Source organism: Corylus avellana, chromosome ca10 (genome assembly GCF_901000735.1).
Source record: "Corylus avellana chromosome ca10, CavTom2PMs-1.0".
Classification (NCBI taxonomy): domain Eukaryota; kingdom Viridiplantae; phylum Streptophyta; class Magnoliopsida; order Fagales; family Betulaceae; genus Corylus; species Corylus avellana.
In genome coordinates, this window is record NC_081550.1 from 11,507,106 (window position 1) to 11,528,942 (window position 21,837).

Here is a 21,837-nt window from a genome sequence, read left to right on the forward strand (position 1 = left end):
AAAAAAAAAAAAAACTATTTGAGTTCATTAGCGGCGACTAAGGTTGCCGCTATTGAGCGCGCATAAAAAATTAGTGCCATCTATTGGCGCAATTTCTTAAATTTTCAGACCATATTTTTTTTTTTTACCAAAATCCCTCATCACCATATTTTTTAGACCTCCCTCATCACTCTCTCACTCTCACTCTCTCTCTCTCACTCACTCTGGCGAACGTTTCTCTCTCTCCGGCAGCTCTCTTTCCGGCGCAACTCTCTTTCTCTCTAGCGCACTCAACTCTCTCCGGCGCACTCAACTCTCTCCGGTAGCTCTCTCTTCGGCGTACCTCTGTCCGGTATGAGTTTCTCCTAAATGCTTGAAAACCTTAAATGCCTCTCAATCACTCAATTAGTATCCATGAATTGTGATTTGAAGAAATTAAAAAATGTGTACTTCCTCTCTTCCTCTCTTTCTATTTTTTCCCTACAGAACTGATTGGTTCCTTTAAAAAACTGCCATGGACTCGAAAATTCTTCTAAATTTCTATGAACAAATTTGAAACAAAAAAAAAAAAAAAAACGAATTTTTATGGCTGTTGCTATTACTTTGTTCAAGCAAAGAACTCAGTTTCTGTTTTTTTGTATGAATCAGTCACATTGTTTTGGGTCTTTTTTTTTTTTTAATAAAAAGAAAAACCTAGGTAGGTAAAATGCAAGATCAGCTCTTGAATTCTCTGAAGACAATTCCAAAATACCTTTGTGTTTGAGCGTAATTCTAATAGTAATAACCCATTATCCCTCTCCCCCTAATAGGAAGTCAAATTCAAAATTTTGGGTAAAGGAAGATTTCAAAGGAATGAAGAAAATATTCATTTGTGCTGCAGTTAGAATATTGCAGAAAAGATGTTGGTTTAACTTTCTACTTCTGGGGTAGTTTAGGTTTCGAAGGAATGAAGAAAATATTCATTTGTGCTGCAGTTAGAATATTGCAGAAAAGATGTTGGCTTAACTCTCTACTTCTGGGGTAGTTTAGGCTTCAGCACAATTTTTTTATTTTTTGAAATATCTGTAAATTGTTGTATCTTTTGCTGTTGAATTGCGTCTTGTTTCTTGAGATGTTTTCGGTTGGCTTTTGTTGGTTGTGGTTTCTCCTTTTGAGACTGGTTTGTAATATCTGGAGGTTGTTTTGTGTTTCAGCTTGTTTCTAGTTGTTAAGAAAGAAAGTATTTACTCATAAATTTTTTTTTTTTTTTTTTTTTTTTTTAAGATAGAGAGAGACTTGGAGAGAGAGAACAACAAAAGGATATTTTTTTTATTTGTAAGCGTGGGGAACACCATTTCATTAAGAATATATGCAAAAATGGGGAATTTTCATAAAGGGAGTAGTAGATTTAGGGGGAGACTACAGTTTTATATGCAAATATATTACTACTATTAAACTGTTTATTGTCTACATATGTTCTTTATGCACTTAATAAGTTTGTGCATTTTCAAGAAGACATTTTTATTTCAGTTTTCTACAGCAGTGTCTTTGTAATTAAGGTGTCTCATGTAATAGGAAATAGTTATGTTTTGGTGGTTTGATGGGGTTACTTTTTATTTCATTGAGTTGTATTCTGATTTTTTTTTGTTACCAAATTGTCAAAGGGAGAGATAGGTTTTATATTTGTTAGGAAAATTCTAGTGTCAAAAACAAAGGTTATTTGTTTATTTGGAATTGTTGCAATGGGAGGCAAATGAATGAGGACTCTTTTTCCGGATTGTCGAGAACCCCCATGGATTAAGTGCATGCGCGTTTGGTAATCAGGTCCCACTTTGAATCCTCTTTTCTTTGTTGATTTTATGCTTTTGTCCTCTGCTTCATGTTGGTATAAGAATTCTAAAAGTAAGAAGAAAAAAGTTGCTGGTGTGGATGAGTGCTTGAAGTGGGAGCATAGTCTTCCATCATGTAATTTTTGGCCCCTGCCCCCGCCCCTTTTCATCAACTCGTGTTGTAAAAGGTCAGTGTGTTTTACATGAGGAAGGGAGGGAGGGGAAGTCATTCTGCTGTACAGTGATTTGTGGTGACTGGTGATGTTATTATGAGTTTGTCCAGTTGTGTTTTGAGTGTAAAACCTCTGAATAATTGGAGTCTAAATAATAAAATAAAATAACTAGTATCCTCTATAAAACATAAAATTAAAAAAAAAAAAAATATTAAAAAGGAAAAGGAAAAGAAAAATTTAAGTATATATTTATAATTATATATAAAAAATAAAAATATATATTAGGGGTAATCGAATTACCTCCATAGCCTTGGAGTGGTTCGGCCATCCATGAAAAAGAAGTTACCCAATGTTTTTCATCAGGTCCATGTAGAGATCAAAGTTCTTGAGTGATAAATTTGGTAGAACAACTCAAAGATGAATTTTTATTTTTTGTGTCAGTATGCAAGCTGTGGGTGCTCTTTTCATGATTGTATAGATGTTTCTGTCATGAAATCAAAGGCTTTGTCGTTTTTTCTTATAACATCTTTCTTGAGATTGATATAACTTAAAAAACTGAAAGAAGAAAAATATTTGTTTCGGTCTACAACCTGTGGATGCTCCAGCAGCCAGAAGGATTTAAGTCTATGAGTTAAATTTTTAAGTGGATATATATATTTGGAAAATTTTGCATCTTTCTTTTATTTTTGAAATTTTCTAATTAAGGACATTCTTTGCAAGTACTGGCATAGGAACCTGATAGTAGAATTACATGTGGTTTTCTATCTTCATGAGTGAGAACTATTCCCTACATTGATTCTATCTTGAGATACAATTAGATATAGCATGACAGCCCCCACATTGTGAATCTCTAAATATGTCCCGGTGGTTTAGCTAGATGGGTCCGCCAACCTTGTAATTGCCACTCTTGGGATTAAAGTCCAATGTCCATAGTCCACTAAGGCCTTTCATTGCCATCTGTAAGAGGCAGCTTCACATTAATCAATTATTGACTCTAATCCCAAAAGAACAAAGACATGACTGCCAAAAAGACATCTTCAGCACGCCTCTTTAATGTCATAACCCTTATGTATCTTACATGTTGGTAAATAGTTCCAAGTTATAAGCTCAATGTCACCTAGTAAGGAACCAATGTGGGGCTTAGAACCGTAAGCTCATTTATAACCCATTCCATTTAGGCAATCCATATCCCCAATGTGGAACCAACTTTCTGGAGTTTTAGAGAGAGATGTTGAGAAGCAATTCACAGGTCTTTAATACTTTACATTTACAAAACTTGAATCTTCTAGAACAAATTTTATGTTCAACTTTATTCCTATACCAGATGCTCTGTATGCCATCTAACTAAAAGGATTTCTCCTCTAACAGATCCTCTTTTTATTGTAAACTGTTGCTCAATTGTTTCACAGTAACAATATTTATCTCCTAGGATATTGTGATATGCTTATTATGCTTTATGCGTGAAGACAAGTTCTGACTGTTGATATGCTGTGCTTCATCACTTCCAGCCAGCTGGTTGGAAGTTAAAGGAGGAGTACTTACCTGCTGGTTGGTTGTGCCTGGTAAGTTATGTTGGGCATATGCTCTTTACATTAATCATTTATTGTATCTTTATTTCATTTTGATATGCTGTTCTGTTATTTATGTTTTGATTTAGGTTTGCAGCGCTTCTGAAAATTAGGAGATTCCCCCTAGGTTTATAAAGCTTGCAAAAGATGTTTACACCCCTGACCTAATAGCAGCTTCTGATTGCATACTCGGTATAATAACAGACATTTTGTTTAGAGCCCTTGCTTGATAAAATAACTAAGAATTTGTCTATAGCTGTTTTTGCAAAACTGGATTTTGGTACATGGATTGTGTATACTGTTCCAGGAAAGATTGGATATGGCACAGTCAGTGAAGCCCTGGCATACAAGTTGCCATTGATCTTCATACGTCGAGATCATTTCAGTGAAGAACCATTTTTGAGAAAGATGCTCGAGGTATAATTGGATGCTTTTAATGTTTGTTATTCATTTTCTTTTCACCTTATATACGCAATAAAAGAAGTCTAGCAGTTTATTTCTGCAACTGTCTTTTAAGTCATTGATCTCATAGCTATAAGCAAGGTGGTCTCCATTCACCATTAAGCCTATGTCCATCCATTCCTTCAAGCTTGATAGTAGTCCGTTGAAATGTTAAACCTTCTCAGTATTTCATATCTTTTGGGTAAACAGTTCTACCAAGGTGGTGTGGAGATGATTAGAAGGGATTTGCTCAGTGGAAATTGGACAACCTATCTTGAACGTGCCGTTAGCTTGACACCATGCTACGAGGGAGGTACCAGTGGAGGCGAGGTACAAATTTTACTAATTTTTATTTCGTTGCTTTTATTTTGTAAAATAGGGTGTCCCCCTTCCTGAAACCGCTGATTCTTGCTGTGAGCGGGATCCAATCCTAGTTTTTTGGTACAATGCTGAGAAATTTTCAACTTGGTGACCTCAAACTAAAACCTTTGAGGATTTAGGTTAGCATGGCTAAAAACCAGTTTAGGAAGAAGTTTCTGAAGTGGCATCCAAAATGCTCTTCCTGGTTAGAAGATACAAGAAATCTATCTATTTTGGACAAAGATGTCAAATTGATTATTAGACCAAGACAAAATATATGGTTTAAGGATGAGGACTTTGTGGATGGAGTGTTGGAGTTGTAAAACAATTATTAGACTTAGGGTGCTCCTAGTTTTGTCCCTTACAAGAAGCCAAAGGCCTTGAAACTGAATTTGAAAAAAATTGAAAAGAGAGGTTGGATTTGGGGTTTACAAATAGTATGTTAGAGGAGCTCAAGGTGCTTGATATTGGGAAAGGTGGGGGCATCCTTTCAAATGAAGGATGGATTATAGAGGAAGTGCTTATGTCTGAAATAGAGAGAATTATGGTCTTCATGCGCTTGTCAATGGCTGTTGGTCACTTTTCTTCTCTGGCAATCTTTGCTATTAATAAATTTTATCTGTTACCATGTTGCAGCTGGCTGCTCACATACTGCAAGATACAGCCAATGGAAAGAATTATGAGTCAGATAAGGTAAATTGACTGCCGATTCTTCTTTTTGTACTTGTTGGCTCATTGGTGTGGCTATTTTCCATCAAATCCCTCTTTCTTCCCCCTCTGTTTGTGTGACATTTCTATCCATCCATTCTTGGATGGTGAGTACAGATTTGCATGATAGTGTTGAAAAAGTTTTCTAAACATTCTTCCGACTTATTGAATCTATTTGCCTCATTCTGTACTTTAAAAAGCTAATTTTGAACAAAAATTTGCTTGGGAACTTTTCAATACTAGCTACCCTTATGGCCTTGCTGCAATGACTTGAATTCTGTGATTTAGCTTTTAGCTGATCTTATCCAATCATGTGTCAGTGACCGCTAGAATGTAGGTTACATAACGATAGTTTTCTGAACAAGAGATGCAAAATCTACTAATTCCCCTGTTGGAATATATTGTCCCTCCATAATCATTATGGATAACATGTAATCCAAAGGGCAGAATTCCAATTAATAGTTATTGAGTAATACAATAGTAACAAAGAATTACACCTTGTGTTATTTAAACTTGGTCTTCTATGTATATCATGATATGAAAAGTTAACTTTTAATATTGTTCTAACAGCATATATCTATTCACATTGTTTAGAGTCTAATAACTATATTTCTATATGAAAAAAAGGGAAAATTGCACTTTATCCACCCATGGATTGGATCAAGGTTTAATTATTTGCTAACTTGTGATTTTTGAAATTGCAATTTACCCACCTAAGGTCTACTTATATTTACATTTGGTTCACGGGTTTAACATATTCGATTGTAATGAGAATGCACGTGTATACTTTGAAATTTTTTCGATGCACGTGATTCATACATGAAAATTTCAAATATCTGGAGTGGAAAAAAAAATATTAAAGAATGTGACCTCTTGTGTGTAGAATTCAACTTTTTGCCAGATATTGGTAACTCCAACTACCCAAACTGCAAATAGGTGAAGTGTAATTAACCATACGAAAAACTACCTAGTATATCAGTACATGAATGTTTCAGTCATCTGCTGTTAATCTCCCTATGCTTTTTGTTAGTAGCATTTTTAAGCCATTAATAGGAAACATGCCATACATATGTAGCTCATATGGAATTTCTTATTGTCGACTGAATTTTATATATGTAAACGACGGGTATTGATTCCCTTTTGTAGCATACTGGAGCAAGGAGATTGCAGGATGCAAGAGTACTTGGATATCAACCACAGAGGGTTCCTCAAAGCGATATTCTTGTTCCAGATTGGTATACTCCTGCATATAATGAACTTGGCCTTCATAACTAATTTGGAGGGTTCTTCACCAGGTGCTGAAAAGTGTGGATATCTTAAAATTTCAGCTTCATTCCATAGTTTAGTATCTTTAGTTTATACATTTTTAGTGTTTTTTTTTTTTTTTTTGGGTGAAAAAGCAGTGATTCATTTGAGAAAGAAAAATTGTCATTGTATTACAGTGTCAATATATAAAAATCCCCTTTGAAACTGGCAATCAGAATCTTTAATGCTCTGAGCCAATGCTTACTCTGTTAAATCATTTGTTCTTTCAAAATTTGCACTAAACTTGTGAACTATTTTTGTTAATCTATCAGGTACAATCATCTAAATGTATTTCTATCAATTTCTTCTGATTCTGTAGAAGTCTGCAATATTCCCAACAACCTGGGTCTATCAGGGGGATTAAGGAAGAAAAATACATAGTTGCTGAGAGCCATTGCTAGTGACCCCCCTAGAGTAGATGATATTGGATTATTTTTCAGTCATACAACTGAAGTATGAAATTATTTAGCCATGGAGTTCTCGGTAATGTGAATAAGCGGTTTTAATGGTTTAGCTATCTCTAGCGATTTGACTATAAATAGGCTATCTTTAGCAATTTGACTATAAATAGGCTTGATGTAATTCCCATAACTGCTCTATAAACATCTATTATAAGCGGTTTTTTTTTAAAAAAAAAAAAATTTATCATTAGCGGCGACCTCAATGTCCCCGCTAATGATTTTTTTATTCTTATAATTAAATAGCTGCGACCAAAATGTCGCCACTACTGACCATCAATAGCAGCGACATTTTGGTCGCTGCTATTTAAAAACATCAGTAGCGGCGACAAAAATGTCGCCTCTATTGACCATCATCAGTGTCGACACACGGCCCATTTCAACCTTTTTTACAGCAAAGAAAAAAGTCGCCACTAATGATGGGTCATTAGCGGCGACCTTCATATTGAGCATCAGTGTTGGATTAATATATACCGGCAACCGAGTAGAGCCAAGGGTCAATAGCGGCGACATTTTGCTCATTAGCAGCGACTTTGGGTCGCCGCTAATGAGCAAATTTCTTGTAGTGCAAGTAATTATCAGTAAATTTGTTCAAGCAGAAAATGGAAGGGAAGGTCAATTATATGATGAATTTCCTGAAGTTAAAGTAGACTTTCAGGTAAAAAAAACATATAGAAATCAAGACATCTCAAAATTTGAACTTTTGTTCCAACATTAAAATCATTTTCACTTCTGTTGTTTGTGACTCAGACAGGATTTTCTTACTTTTATGGAGATGATAATCACAGCAGTAAAAATGTATAGAAGTCATTTATTTTGGGGCTCTTAATGGATTGTCATTGCATTTGTGTCTGCATTGTTATTATATGTGTCAAGCATCTGAAATATTATTCTTGCAAACATTTACTAAATTCAATCGAGTGCAAACTCCAAGCAAATGAAAATAAGTGCTACAATCATATACCATGCATCTGATATATATACCAATCAAAAAGGTATGAAAAATACAAAATGGGATATGTCAGTGGTAGAGCTAGGATTTTTGTTCACATGGACAAGATTAAAAATTAGAATAGAACAAAATTGATTAAAGAATATAATTAACAACATAAATAAATAACTCAACAAAATTTAAGTAACGTTTTAAAACATACAAATATAATTTGTAACTTATTGTTCCACGCCTAGCGTTAATTTCTTCATTTGTCCTCAATGAGTTCATATTAATTTTGAAAAAATCGTCACATGATTTATTCATCACTATAGTCTTCAATATATATATATATATATCACCAACAACTAATTTAAAAGATAACTCAATATATAAAATTTTAGATAGATATTTATTATTTAATAATAAATTTAGAATAATTAATATAAAAATTTAATTAAATAATATATCTGTAAACCTAAAAGAAATGGAGAAACTATTTGTTGGCCTTTGTTCATGAGGATTGTACATGTAGTATACGATGGTATGAACGATATGAAAGGGAGAGAGCAGAAGCAAAAAGAGAAAAACTAGTGAAGCGTTAGGGGTATATCCTGCATTTAAGTGTGAGCTTGGCCTTCAAAACCATTGATAAAGTTGATCATGAACTTGTGTAGCAGGAGAGTAAAGTTGTTTCTAAGCACAGATGGGAAAGAATCCAATGTGGCGCAAGCAAAGTTAGATCAGTGAGCTCGCTTTGAGATCCATTGATGAAGTTGGTAGGAATTGCTTTGGACAGCAGTAGAAAGCTGAACATGAGCTCCAATGGCAATGCCGAAGCCACATTAGGGCCATTGGGGGTTGCGGCTCCCACATATCTTTTAAAAAACTGTTATTTATAAGAAAAATTCTGCTAATGGCCCCAACATGTATATTATTAGAAAAATATTTGGGATACCAAATCTTTTACCAAGAGAAAAATACCAAAATTATGTAAAACTTATTCATTGATACTCGTAACATTTCTCTTTATTAATTGTGTTGATCTTTTCAAATGAATAAGCTTCATATTATCTTGGTATCCATTTCTTAGTAAAAGTTTTGATACTCCTACATTTCTCATATTATTATTGTTTAAAAAGAAAGGAACTTTTAAGAGAGGCTCACTTGGTCTTTTGAGAATCGTTATCTTTTTGAGAATTAGAAACAATATCAATGCCTTTTCGGCCCCTACAATGATGATTTTTTGGCTCACCACTGTCTAATGGGCCATAATCATATGCTTTAATGCACAAATAGATCTGAGTGTTAAGCAAAAATGAGGCAAAGTGAGAGATCCATAGGGTACAGAGGATGGTAAATGACAGCGACACGATGGGATGCTAGAGAAGGGCTGCTGACGGGTGAATGAAGGCAACGATAGCAACCAGTGATCGATGGAGGTCCAATTGGACTGATTAGGCCACAAAAAGGTGTCTCAGATAATACTTAGAAATATATGATATGATGAAATATAAAAGCAACAGAGAATAGAAGCATAAAGAGAAAAACTAATAAAGCGTTAGGGCTACATCTTATATTAAAGTATATATAAAACTATATAATACAATTGTCTGTATTTATAAAAAAGTTACAAAAGGTAAGAGTGGTAAACAAGAAACCCTATATATCCAATAATACGGATTCTTGTGGTTTTATAACTTGTCTGGCATTTTGATATAAATGATGTAACAATGATTTATATTGTCAGAAACCAATTGACTCACAACTTCACAGTTTTTATAGTGCTTGCAGGAATGAAAAATCAAGGTAATTATGTGGTTGTTGTGATTAAAGATTCAAATTGAGATGTACAGAGATTTCAAGTTGGTTAAGTTTTGTCTAGAGTCTAGATTGTCGGATAGATTTGTATAAATGCCTTGTACGGCATAGCTTTGGGTATTTTTGTATAAAGAAAACTATTTTAACATTGTTTTGTGTTGATAATTACAGTTTTTTCCGCTATGTGAGATTATTTCAGCGTAACACTCGAATTTATTTACAAGATAAAATAAGAGAAATATCGAAATGTCACAAATGGTATCAAAGCATTACTCAGCCTGAGATGATGGAAACATGCACAAGCCTTTGAGGGTCACTTGGTGATGCCAAAAGTGGGTTACATTATAAGGGTCGTCAGTTAAGACGCCAAGAGATTTATAAGGGCCAAAAGTTAAAAAGGCCGAGAATGAAGAAATTCCGTGAGGATTGCCAATGGTGACACTGGAGCCCAAGAAGAGTGCTTGTGGCATCTCACATCGCCCGAGTATGGAATATGTTATAATATTTATTCTATGAACAATTGAATTTTAAAGTTATATGGTAATTTGGGGAAAGTTATGGGTTAAGTGTGATTTGTTTTTAAATTGGGTCGCTCAATTTGAAGATAGGTGATAATTTATGGACTTTAATTTCGAGGACGAAATTCCTTTAAGGGGGGAAGATTGTAGCGTCCCAAATTTTTTAAAGTCTTATTTTAGAGATATTTATTTGATGATATATTATTCATATTAGGTAATGATATTTATTCTTAAGGAATTGATTAGATCATATGAATATTATAGGAATAAATATTGATTTGAGATCTGATTTGATATGAGAGATTATATTTTGATTGGGTGATTTAAGATATATGATAATTGAAGATTGATTAATATATTTTGGAGTATGATTATTATAGTTGGTGATTAATTTAATGAGATTTTATGAAGTGAGGAATTCGTGAAGTCATTAATGGAAGTTGGGATTTTATTATATTTGCTTTTCTTTTTTTCTTTTTTTAATTGGAGTGAAATCCAACCCACTTCTTTTAACCTTCCTCCTCTCACGTACATCCCCCTTCCCACTTTAAATATTTTTATCTTTATTTTCCTTTATAACCACATAGAGAGATTGAGATGAAATCTGAGAAAGGAGATTGAGAGAGAAGGTGAGAAACAGAGTTTGGGAGAAAGAGAGAGAGAGACAGTGATTGAGAAATTTATGGGTAATGATCAATTGCTGCAGAATGAGTTCCAACAAGTAATTACTTTTGATGATTAATTCATGTAACCCATTGTAAGTATTCTTACTTACTAAGTATGATATTGATATCCAATAATACGGATTCTTGTGGTTTTATAACTTGTCTGGCCTTTTGATATATATGATTCAACAATGATTTATATTGTCAGAAATCAATTGACTCACTACTTCACAGTTTTTGTAGTGCTTGCAGAAATGGAAAATCAAGGTAATTATGTAGTTGTGATTAGAGATTCATATTAAGATGTAAAGAGATTCCAAATTGGTTAAGTTTTGTCTAGAGTCTACACTGTCAGATAGATTTGGATAAATGCCTTGTACGACATAGCTTTGGGTATTTTTGTATAAAGAAAAAGTATTTTAACGGTATTGTTTTGTATTGATAATTGCAGTTTTTTCGCTGTATGAGATTATTTCAGCGTAATACTCGAATTTATTTACAAGATACAAGAAGAGAAATATCGGGATATCACACACAATCTTCTAAGATCAGACTATAGAGCTTCCTTTCGTTAAGGACACACTTAAAAAAACGAAGACTAATAAACAACCCTTTATTAAAATGGATGAGTGACTTCATGATATTGTTTTGTAGAAAAGCTAATGGTATAACATATAGCTTTATAGCTTGAAACAAAACATTTGATAACAGTGTAAGATATTGAAAACAAAAGATATTATATCTATATCTATTCTCCTTGGAGAGCTCTCTCTATACACATACAGCTGTGAGTATTTTATTTTTTTATTTTTTATTTTTATAACAAAACATAGAAACCAATCTCATGACCAAACAGTCATAACAACAAAGCCATAAAACGTTGTAAATGGTCAAACTGTTTCTCTAACCAACGGACAAAACCATAAAAACCAATTAAAAGTTTTATTTTTTCTTTAATAACTCATGAAAAGTTTTAATGATGAAATGACTTAAAAAAAATTTTATTTTTATTTTTTATAAGCACTAAAAAAGAAAAAGAAAAAAAAGCTAATGTTTGTAACACATACAATATAATACAACATAAACATCATATTACCAAGATGAACGTTTAAGGGTGCGTTTGAGATTGCAATTTTGCAAAAATAATTTGCGATTTTAAAAAATATTGCAAAACGTTTTACAATTTTAAAATATATCGCAAAACATAAGGTGTTATGAGAAATATGTACACAAAAATAATCTGCGATTTTAAAAGAAATCGCAAAAAATAGCTATTTCAAAAACATAATTTTTAAAAATACAATTTTTTAAAATGTAATTTTTAAAACCGCATTTATTGAAAACCGCAATCCCAAACAGACCCTAAATAAGAATTTGCATCATCTTACCATATATATATATATATATATATATATATATATCACGCAACAGCAAAAATAATATATCAAAGATCATATGCTAAAAAGATCTAAAAATATGCTTGAAACAGATTTATGTGGGTAGAAGATTTACCACATAATGCTGTCCACGTACACTTCTTGGGTAAGATCCTCTGCAAATCGTGACGAGTTGTTTGATAACTGTGCATGCAAGCTTCTCCTCCACACAAACCATATCTAAGTAAGAAATTAGGGTGAAAAATAATAGTTAAGAAGATATATATAACATCTTCTTATCCTCATTTGGGACGGTCGTTCAATTGCAGACAATGTATGCTACACTTTTAACGTTTTTGCACTGTCGGGAATGATAAGAGGAATATTGGGACCATTCATTTTCAGCTTAAAGATCTGATTGCATCAATCTCGCCTTACCTCTGTCCCGTCTAGTCAAGGTAACTGCTGTTTGGGTGACAACATTAGTGTCGTCACTAAAGATAAATGCTGGTTTGGCAATGCTTTTTAGGGTAGCTTTTTGGTGTTTTAGGAAATTAAACAAGCAAAAGCATATATTGTTAACAAATATTCAAAACATAAAATGTTCACAAAACACTCAAAATTATTTTTATATTTATGTCACATCATCACAAGATTCACAACCAAAAAATTGTCGGGAGACTTTTTCCTGTCATGGCTAATAATATATAGTTCCAGTGCTATTTTTCTTGGAGTGCCCTAACGATATTTAGGCAAGCATTAGCAAGATGGAGTATGAAAGCTACACATGCATGCATGAAGAAACACTTGGTCCAAATTATCAGACTCACCCTAGGTTTTTGCAGATAGACTTGCCAAAGCCTCAATATGACTGAATTTGTAGTAGCCAACTGCAATTTAAAAATGCTAATAATCAAATGATATGGAGGAATATGTATTAACAATCAAATGATATATATATATATATATAAGCATTCTAGCTAGAGATACATTAAAGGGACACTAGTCACTTGTCACCATTTTAGATTGTTATATATAAAAGCATAGGCTTTCAAGAGAACAGCTTAAAATTGCAACAAATAACAATCTAAAATGGTGACAAGTAATGAAAAATGTCCCTTTCATGAAACCCTAGAATGTTTATATATATATATATATATATATATATATATATATATTAGAAATCTCAATTACAATTGTTTGAATTTACTGAATTCATCTATAACCTTAATTTGTTTTTTTCTTTGTCATTATTATTTTTTGTTATTCTTAATTTTCTAAGACGTTTAATTTCCTAAAAATATTCCTAAAACCAAATTAAAATTAAAAATATAATGATATGGTTGAGGGTTGAATTGTTCTAGTTATACGAGCAAATTAAAGGAGGATAGAAAGCCGATTCCTCAGTTATTGCGAGAGAATATAGGGTAATGTGATATATTGGTTAGCTTAAAGAATATTATAATATATGTGCCTTTGGATTCCGCGCGTGGTTCTAGGTTCTTCTAAAACTATTATGAAGAAATTGACCTTCTCAAGACTACTAGGAGTAGGAGAGGTGCTTCGAGAAAATAAAAACAATATTAATCACTAGTGATATGTATGATTATGACACCTTCAGATTCTAGTGTGTTTCATTTTTCACCAACCATAATGATCATCAAAAGAGAGCAGCAAGATCTAGTCTAAATTGTTGTGCCATATTAAAACTTCCAACTATTTCTTTATGATCATCTTCATTTCCTTCTAGAAGTAGAGAAAGAGAGAGATTATATATATCTTACCTTCTAGAAGCCCATTTGTGAGACTCTTCATTTCCGTAGCAGGAAGCTCTTATAGTGATGGATCTCGAGTCACAAACACAAAGAAAGAGATGAAATGGGAGATATTTACTACCTTCAAAAGCCTTTCTTTAAGATCTATAGGGCTTTGTCTAGTGATGTATCTTTGGCTGCTGCGGCCAAGATGGCATTCACCTGCACCAGCACCTGCACCTCTTGTCGATTCATCTCCCCATTCAAAAAAAACAAAAAACAAAAAAAAAAAGCAGATTTTTTCATGCTTTGAAGTCATAAGCAAAAGCAGACAGAAAGAAAGAGAAAAGAGAAGTCAAGGTGCAGGTGCAAATGCAGATAAAGGCAACATATTGGCATGTATACTCTCTCAGTCGCATGTCTAAGAAACGAAGCATTGGGCAACTTCCCAAGTAACAGGAGGATATATTTATTTATAATACATATAATCTATATATATACATACATATATGTAGAAATAATTAGAACATTATGTTCAGAAAGATATGTATGAGCGTCGATATTTATATAAAGAAAACAAGTGAAAGGTGGAATTATTAGTGGAATTATTAGTGGATAAGCATTTGACAAATTCTGGTATCCATTGCAGAAATTTTAGTAGTACTGTCTGTCCCAGCCACCAACCAGCTGGTCCTGGGCCACGTGATGTGAAGACCCTAAGCACGTGGGATTTGACGCCCCAGCCAATTGGAGACTACCACGTATTGCCACATCTGACGGTACCACTTGAGATGGACCGTCTTACCGCATGGTCTCCTCTTTTCTAGGTCAGGTCATGAGATTGGGGGGTGGGGGCCACGACAGCGATGGCACTCGAACTTCCAACGTCTTTATCTTTTACAAATATTCTCCATCACTAGTAAACGGTGACACATTCACTGTTGCTGTGTTGGCTTCTACTTGTGAGGAGATACGTTTATAAGAATAATTAAGTTAATTTTAATTCTAATTTAATTATACTTGGGAATCATTTTAATACTTTAACTAACTAATTTTATATTTAATTTGTCACGGGCTCACAAGTCCTGTAAAAAATTATCATGCTGGATTATAAGAGAGTAGCAAATTTTCTAAATTCTATTTTCTTCCCTTAATGTAAGAAAAACTTTTTAAGAAATCATTTAAAAGTACTAGCAACAGACGCCTTATAACTTATTTCATTCCTTATATATTGAAAAAATTTCAAAAAAACCACAAAAAGTCACATGCAGCAGCTTCCCTAAACATTGAGAATGCTACGGCCAATGTACGTATATGGAACCAAAAGAGTTTTCCTATATATTATTTTAATATAAATAATATTTCTCTTCCATCTCTCATCTTTCATCTTTTTTTTTTTTAATTTTTTTTATTGGGGATTGTGTTAAAATTTTGTAAAAAAATTCAAGGGTAGGTATGAAACTTGTATTTTGTGAAAAAATAATATTTTAATGATATAAAGAAAAGTTCAAAAAAAAAAAAAAAAGAAACTTCACTAAGAACCCTCAAACTTTCACCCGTTTTGAAATACCTCCCCTAAACTTCAAAATCTCTCAATTTAATCCCATAAACTTTCAATTACTCTCAATTTGGACCCTTCCGTTAATTTTTGCCGTTAAAAATTCAAAAAAAGACCAAAATATCCATGACTTTTGTTTTTTGTTTTTTTTTTTAAAATAAAAAAACGTTTTAGAAGTTGAAATTTTATACAAAAGTCAGGGTATAAACGTTATGTGACGTTTAAAATCTGACGGAAGGGTCTAAATTGAAAGTAATTGAAAGTTTAGGGGACCAAATTGAGAGATTTCGAAATTCAAATGGGTATTTCAAAACAAGTGGAAGTTTGGGAATTCTTAGTGAAGTTTCCCAAAAAAACAAAAAAATGTATTGTGAAGTATATTTGGATATGAAAGTAAAAAGTAGTTTTGTTTCCTATACTTAAAGCATGTTTTGGGATTGCGTTTGAGAAATAGAGCTTTTACGTAAAAAAGTGATTTTTGGCAAAAACTTCATTTTTAAACTTTTGCCAAAAGTGCGTTTTGGCAATTTTTAGGTTTTTAATCTCTTAAAAGCGCTTTCAATTTTTTTTATCAAACAAGTTATTTTAAAAAAAAAAAACAGACTTTTTAAGTATTAAACACATTTTTTGATCCTTCAAACGCATTCCCAAGCATGCCCTTAGAAAGAATTAAAGAGAAGCTGTTGTTAGTACTCTAAAAGCATGTTTGTGATTGCGTTTGAAAAATAAAGTTTTTGAGTTAAAAAATACTTTTTGGCAATTTTTTAGTTTGCTAAAAGTGTGTTTGAGCCATTTTTTAGACTTTTTGGACCCTTAAAAGCGCTTTCAATTATTTTTGCCAAATGAGTACTTTTTTTTTCAAACGAACTTTTGAATGTTAAACGCATTTTTAAACCCTCAAACACACACTTAAACACGCCCTAAGGGTCTGTTTGAGATTGCGTTTGAGAAATAGAGCTTTTCAGTCAAAAAGAGCTTTTGGACAAAAGTTTCATTTTGAAGCTTTTGCCAAAAGTACTTTTTGGCCATTTTTAAGCTTTTTGGATTCTTAAAAGCCCTTTTACTTTTGTTATCAAACGAGTACGTTTTTTTTCAAACAAACTTTTTAAGTGTTAAAAGCACTTTTAGACCCCTCAAACACAATCTCAAACAGGCACTAAAACAAACTTTATTAGCTTCCGCTAAACTTATGAAACAGTAATGGGAAGCAAAAGTGTTACCCTGATTCAGGGAATGATTTTTTTATTCCTTTAACATTATTTTAATATAAAAATAATTTTTTTGCCTATAACATTTATTAGAAATAATATTTAAATAGTTTCTCTTTCCTCTCACTTTCTCCTAACATTTAATTTCAATTATATATATTATAAAAAAGTTATTGGGGATCTTACTAATATAGAATGAAAAAGTAACTTGATTCTCTACCTTTTAAATAAAATCTCTTTACCTTTTGAATAAAATCTAAAAGAAGCTCTTAGTGCTGAGATGTTTAGGGATGTTCATCTCAAAAAGATCAAGTCAATTTAAAACTTTTATTACAATCACTTAAAAACTCAGTTTCACATGTAAATAATATGAAACCGAACACTTATAAGCATCTCTTATAAATCATTTGCTTTTTATATGAGTTTACTCAAGTTCTCAATATAAGATTAATGTATTATAAACTCCTCCTTAAACTCTTTATGCCAGAGCCATATCATGCACTTATTTATTTATTATTTTTTTAATTACCTGGCCTTATTAGATAACTCTAAAAAAACGCTAACCAAGTCTACCGCATCAAATTCGAAAACCGCACACAACAATCACTCCTTGTTGACGTCTGATGGTAAAAGAAAAATATCAAGGGTGAAACAATAAGTTAGCCTGGCAGTGGGACCGCAACTCACTCCGTCTTGAAGTCTGATAGGGCCATGCTTTAGCCCTTTGGACTGGTCGGGGTCTCTTTAATTTCCTACGATATTAATGCTTCAGTTTGTGTCGTTAGGTACAAACCAGCTCACCGTTTCGTTTTGCGTGTTTTTCAGTGGAGTGGAACTCATCTTCTGTTTGTGTTTCAATTCACAAATAAGAGAGAAATAAATCCTTGCTTTATTTACTATATATATATATATATATAACTTATATTTTTATGTCATATTAAAATATTTTTTTAAATAAAATATAAAAAAGATAAAGTCTACTTTTTTTTTTTTTTTTTGAATTGGGATTCATTAATCGAAAAGGAAACTCAGCTTTCAGCTAATATAATAGAGAGCACACTCGGAGGAAACAACTCCTGCCATTCTTGCGTATCAACATACCCAAGAGCCAGCTTGGCCAATTGGTGGGCAGCACCATTTGCAGATCTGCCAACATGATGAATACCCCACCCATTCAAGTTTTGCACCATTTCCTTCACCAATTGGTTGGCCAATTGGTGAAGGAAAGATAAAGTCTACTTACTTAACTCCTTCAAACTATCATCCAAATAATAATTTATATTATAAACTATCAATTACGATAATTTAATCCCAAAACTACCAAAACAATGACAATGTACCCTAATACTAACAAAATAACGAAATTATCCCTATATAATTTTCAATAAAACAAAAATACCCTTAAAATTAAAAAAAAGTAAATAAAATTTAGTATTTTTATTTTTATTTTAGTAAGGGTAATTTCACAATTTTGTTAAAATTGGGAGTACATTGTCATTGTTTTGGTAGTTTGGGGAGTAAATTATCGCAATTGATAGTTTGTGCGGTAAATTGTCATTGAAGTGGTAATTTGAGGGAGTTAAATGAATTTTGTCCAAACAAAAATATATCGTCAGAAACCTTCCATCTTTGGTTCCCAATCCATTAAGTCCAACTTCTTTTATTTTATTTTTTATTTTCTCTTAAAAATAAATAATTACCACTTGTACAGTTCCACTTTGTCGGTTGATGTAACACATGAGATCTATCATCTCTAGTTCATTTGAACTGAAAAATATCCAGTTAATTATAGTGGAAGAATATTTTTGTCTCTTAAAGTGAAAAGACAAAAATAATCTTAACTTTTTTGAAAAGACAAAAATACTCCTAACTGAATATTCTCCAGTTTATTTGAACCGAAGAGCATCCTATTCCGATCATGTTGTTAAACTAGAGAGAATATATTTGATGTCTTGACAAATGTTGCCACTCGTACTACTTCTTCTTTTCTTTCTTTTTCTTTTTCACTCAGTGGCTTAGCCTCTCACCTCACGTGCTACTTTGCTTCAATGGGTTTTGGGTAGCTTTCAAATATGAGTAATGATATAGGAAAGATTATAGTTTTTTTTTTTTTTTGAGTCCTCTTAAATGTAATGTAATATTTAAAATTATCAATAAATTAAAATTTAATAATAATTATTTTAAATTTAATAATAATTTTAAAATATATATCACATTTGGAAGAATTTAGGACTCCTTATATATTACTCTCATACATTACAGGTAATGCAAAATAACTTAAAAGGCGCTTAGGCCGGCCGCCTCTGATGACTTCTTCTAACAAGGACATATATATAATTGCTCATGCATTTTGCTTTTGATTTATTTCAGTGGGCATAATTGGAAGTGTGTTGCCCTCCTATGTGAATCATCTTGCGTGTTATTTAGTTGAAATCCATATAGTTTTTTTTTCTTTAATAAATCCATATAGCTTTGATTCTTCTTCTTTTCTTTTTAATTTTTGAGTCTTTTTTTAAGTGGTCATCATTTGTCTCATTAAATAAATGTAAATGATGTCATGTGATAAATATATTGAGAGTAATACTACAATACTTACTCTCATTTTTTCACACACATTTTTCTCTTCCATAAGTGACTTTTAAAACTCTTATTGAATGTAAGATAAATCTTTATTGAATTTTAATATAGTAGTAATTTTAAAAGTTACCATTAAATGTGAAAAATTATGTAGAAAATTAAGAATATGTGTAGCATTACTCGTATATTAACACAATATTAAAAACATTAAATTAATATAACGTTATTTATACCATTAAATAAAATAATATTAAATTATGCCATATACTTCTTTCTCTATTTCAACAAAAAGATTCTTGTCTGATAGAAACACAACTCATGGGGAGAGGGGAGAGAGAGAGAGCAACTAATCAGATATCATTTCCGATAAAGTGACCAATAGCTTCAACTGAAGAAAGCTTTATCAGAAACAAAATGACATATAGTGATTGGTTGATCATCAGATTTTCATGGCATAGCCTTACCTAGTATAAAAATAAAAATAAATGTTACTTTACCATATATATATATATATATATATAAGTTACTTTACCATATTTTGACTTATACAGAGGAGGAATGTCTTCTCCGTCCCATTCTAAATTTGAATCTAGGCACACTTAACTCCTAACTTAGCTGCCAACAGCCTTAATTTACTCTTGATGTATATGCTGATCTCTGTCTTATCAGTTTGATCATTTCAATAAAAATAAAATAAGTTTTCTAAATAGTAACGCTACATTTACTCCCATTTCTTTACACTTATTTTTTTATATTCATAGGTAGCTTTTAAAACCACCATTAATTTAAATTTCAATAAAGATCCATCTTATATTTAGCGGTGGTTTTAAAAGTCACATATAAGTGTAAGAAAATTAGTTTAAAAAAGTGAGTAAATATAACATTACTCTTTTCAAAAGAGTCATTTATGGTCCCCAATGGATAGCTCAATCGGCTGTGAATCCCACCTCATGAAGTGGAGGTCACTAGTTCGAATCCCCCCTTCCCCTTCCCTTGTGTGGACATGTAAAAAAAAAAGAAAAAAAGAGTCATCTATGGTTTTTACAATTGGATACTCCATAGGGTTTAAAATTGACATATAAGTGCATACACATGTTATTGGTGTCCCACTATCGCATGTGCTTTGCATTGGCTATTTAGGCACACTTTGCTCAAATTTGTGCTCCTTAATTATAACTGACAATTTTATATCTCAAATATGTAGAAATTAAGAGAGAAACTCAACTATGGAGAGAGACCCTCAAGGTAGTGTTCTTGGTTCAAAATGGGAGGGAAATGCGAAAATGGAGAGAGATGCTTTGGTTTAGGAGTCATCTCGGCTTGAATCCATAAAAGGCCGTCATGATGGTCTCTCATATAGAAAACAAAAAGCTCTCGGCCTACTTCCGTCAGATAGTCGTCAAAAGCTTATCATGATAATGTAGCTCAAGAGAGTATCGACATGCTTTCGTCAAATAGTTGTCAGAATCCCATCATAACGATGAAGTAAAGAAATTTCTCGGCCTCTCTTTGTCAATAGCGCATAATGACAATGTTGCTCAGTAAAGTCTTGGCATGTCTTTGTCAAAAGGACATCAGAAAGCCATAATGAAGATGATTGCCAAACTTGTTAATAGAGGTGAAAATGCGATTACGGTTAGCAGTTATCATCGCAAACCACTAACCGTAACTGCCTAAGGTAGTTAGTGTAATTTTCTAACTACTTCCGCACCGCCTTAGGCGTTTAGCGGTTATTTTGTAACTTCCGATTAGCGGTTATTAGACCTACAACCGCTTCAATATAACCGCTTTTCAAAGCTCACCTTAGAACATCCACCGGAATTGACAAAGAAAGAGGAAGAGAGCTGTGAAGTACCACCGAGTCCAATGGTGTTCTAGTCTTCTAGATTGTTTCTTCACCTACCCATATCATAAAACATACAAGATGATCAGACCATGCCCATTAAGCGAGAATACCCATAGCAAAAAAAGAAAAGAAAAATAAAACATACAACAAACACAGAAGAAATGATGAACCTTAATGCAGAGGAAGACCTGTTCTTGTCTCTAGAACTCAACGATAATGACGACAAGATTTGAAGATCGGACTTGAGCAAGAGAAATTCTCGTGCCTTAGGAGAATGCCTTAGGAGGAAAAATGGAAAGACGGTCGTCGACTGAGAGAGAGTAAGAGACTACTAAGAGAGTGAGCGAGAGACGACTGAGAGAATGACAGACCGAGAGGTGAGAGGATGAGGTTCAAAGATTGGGAATTTGGGATGTGCGGTTGCAACGACTTAAGTGAATATAGAAGTCACTAGACTTTATCCTAAAACCCTAGATGCAAAATAACCCTGTTTTGTATATATATATATATATATATAGGCGGTTAGCGGTTTTTTCCAACCGCCTTTAAAGGTGGTTTGGCGGTTGGTGAGCAAATAGGGATGTAATCATGCCGAGCCGAGTCGACTTTGAACATTCCAGGACTGGCTTGTTTAAGGGGTCTTCTAAATGAGTTGAGCTCGAGTTAGAGCCGGGCTTCAAAACCTTTGTTTGAGCTTGGCTCGCCAGACACAAACTCTGGCTCGAGCTCGAGCTCGAGCTTGCCAAATACAATGTGGCAAGCCTAATCGGGCTCTGGCCGAGC

At 32.9% G+C, this 21,837-nt stretch overlaps 1 protein-coding gene and 1 long non-coding RNA gene across 3 annotated transcripts in view; one reads left to right on the forward strand and one right to left on the reverse strand.

Annotated features, from left to right (window-relative positions):
- The window catches only part of LOC132162939 (L-arabinokinase-like), a 16,251-nt gene extending 9,889 nt beyond the window's left edge, over window positions 1-6,362 (forward strand). Inside the window, exons 2-7 of the mRNA XM_059573149.1 lie at window positions 3,469-3,522; window positions 3,642-3,720; window positions 3,836-3,945; window positions 4,180-4,299; window positions 4,966-5,022; window positions 6,184-6,362. Coding sequence (XP_059429132.1) covers window positions 3,469-3,522; window positions 3,642-3,720; window positions 3,836-3,945; window positions 4,180-4,299; window positions 4,966-5,022; window positions 6,184-6,312 — 549 coding nt within the window. The 3' untranslated portion in view covers window positions 6,313-6,362. The remainder of the gene's footprint in view (window positions 1-3,468; window positions 3,523-3,641; window positions 3,721-3,835; window positions 3,946-4,179; window positions 4,300-4,965; window positions 5,023-6,183) is intronic.
- Window positions 6,363-8,898: 2,536 nt separating this feature from the next.
- On the reverse strand, window positions 8,899-14,367 carry LOC132164454 (uncharacterized). 2 transcript variants are annotated; one of them, XR_009438381.1, is made up of 4 exons: window positions 13,896-14,367; window positions 12,942-13,001; window positions 12,248-12,351; window positions 8,899-9,184 (listed from the first exon to the last, which is right to left on the reverse strand). It is a non-coding gene; the product is annotated as an uncharacterized LOC132164454 (long non-coding RNA). The 2 variants fall into 2 exon arrangements; XR_009438382.1 differs by having other exon boundaries at window positions 12,248-13,001.
- Between the last annotated feature and the right edge of the window lie 7,470 nt (window positions 14,368-21,837).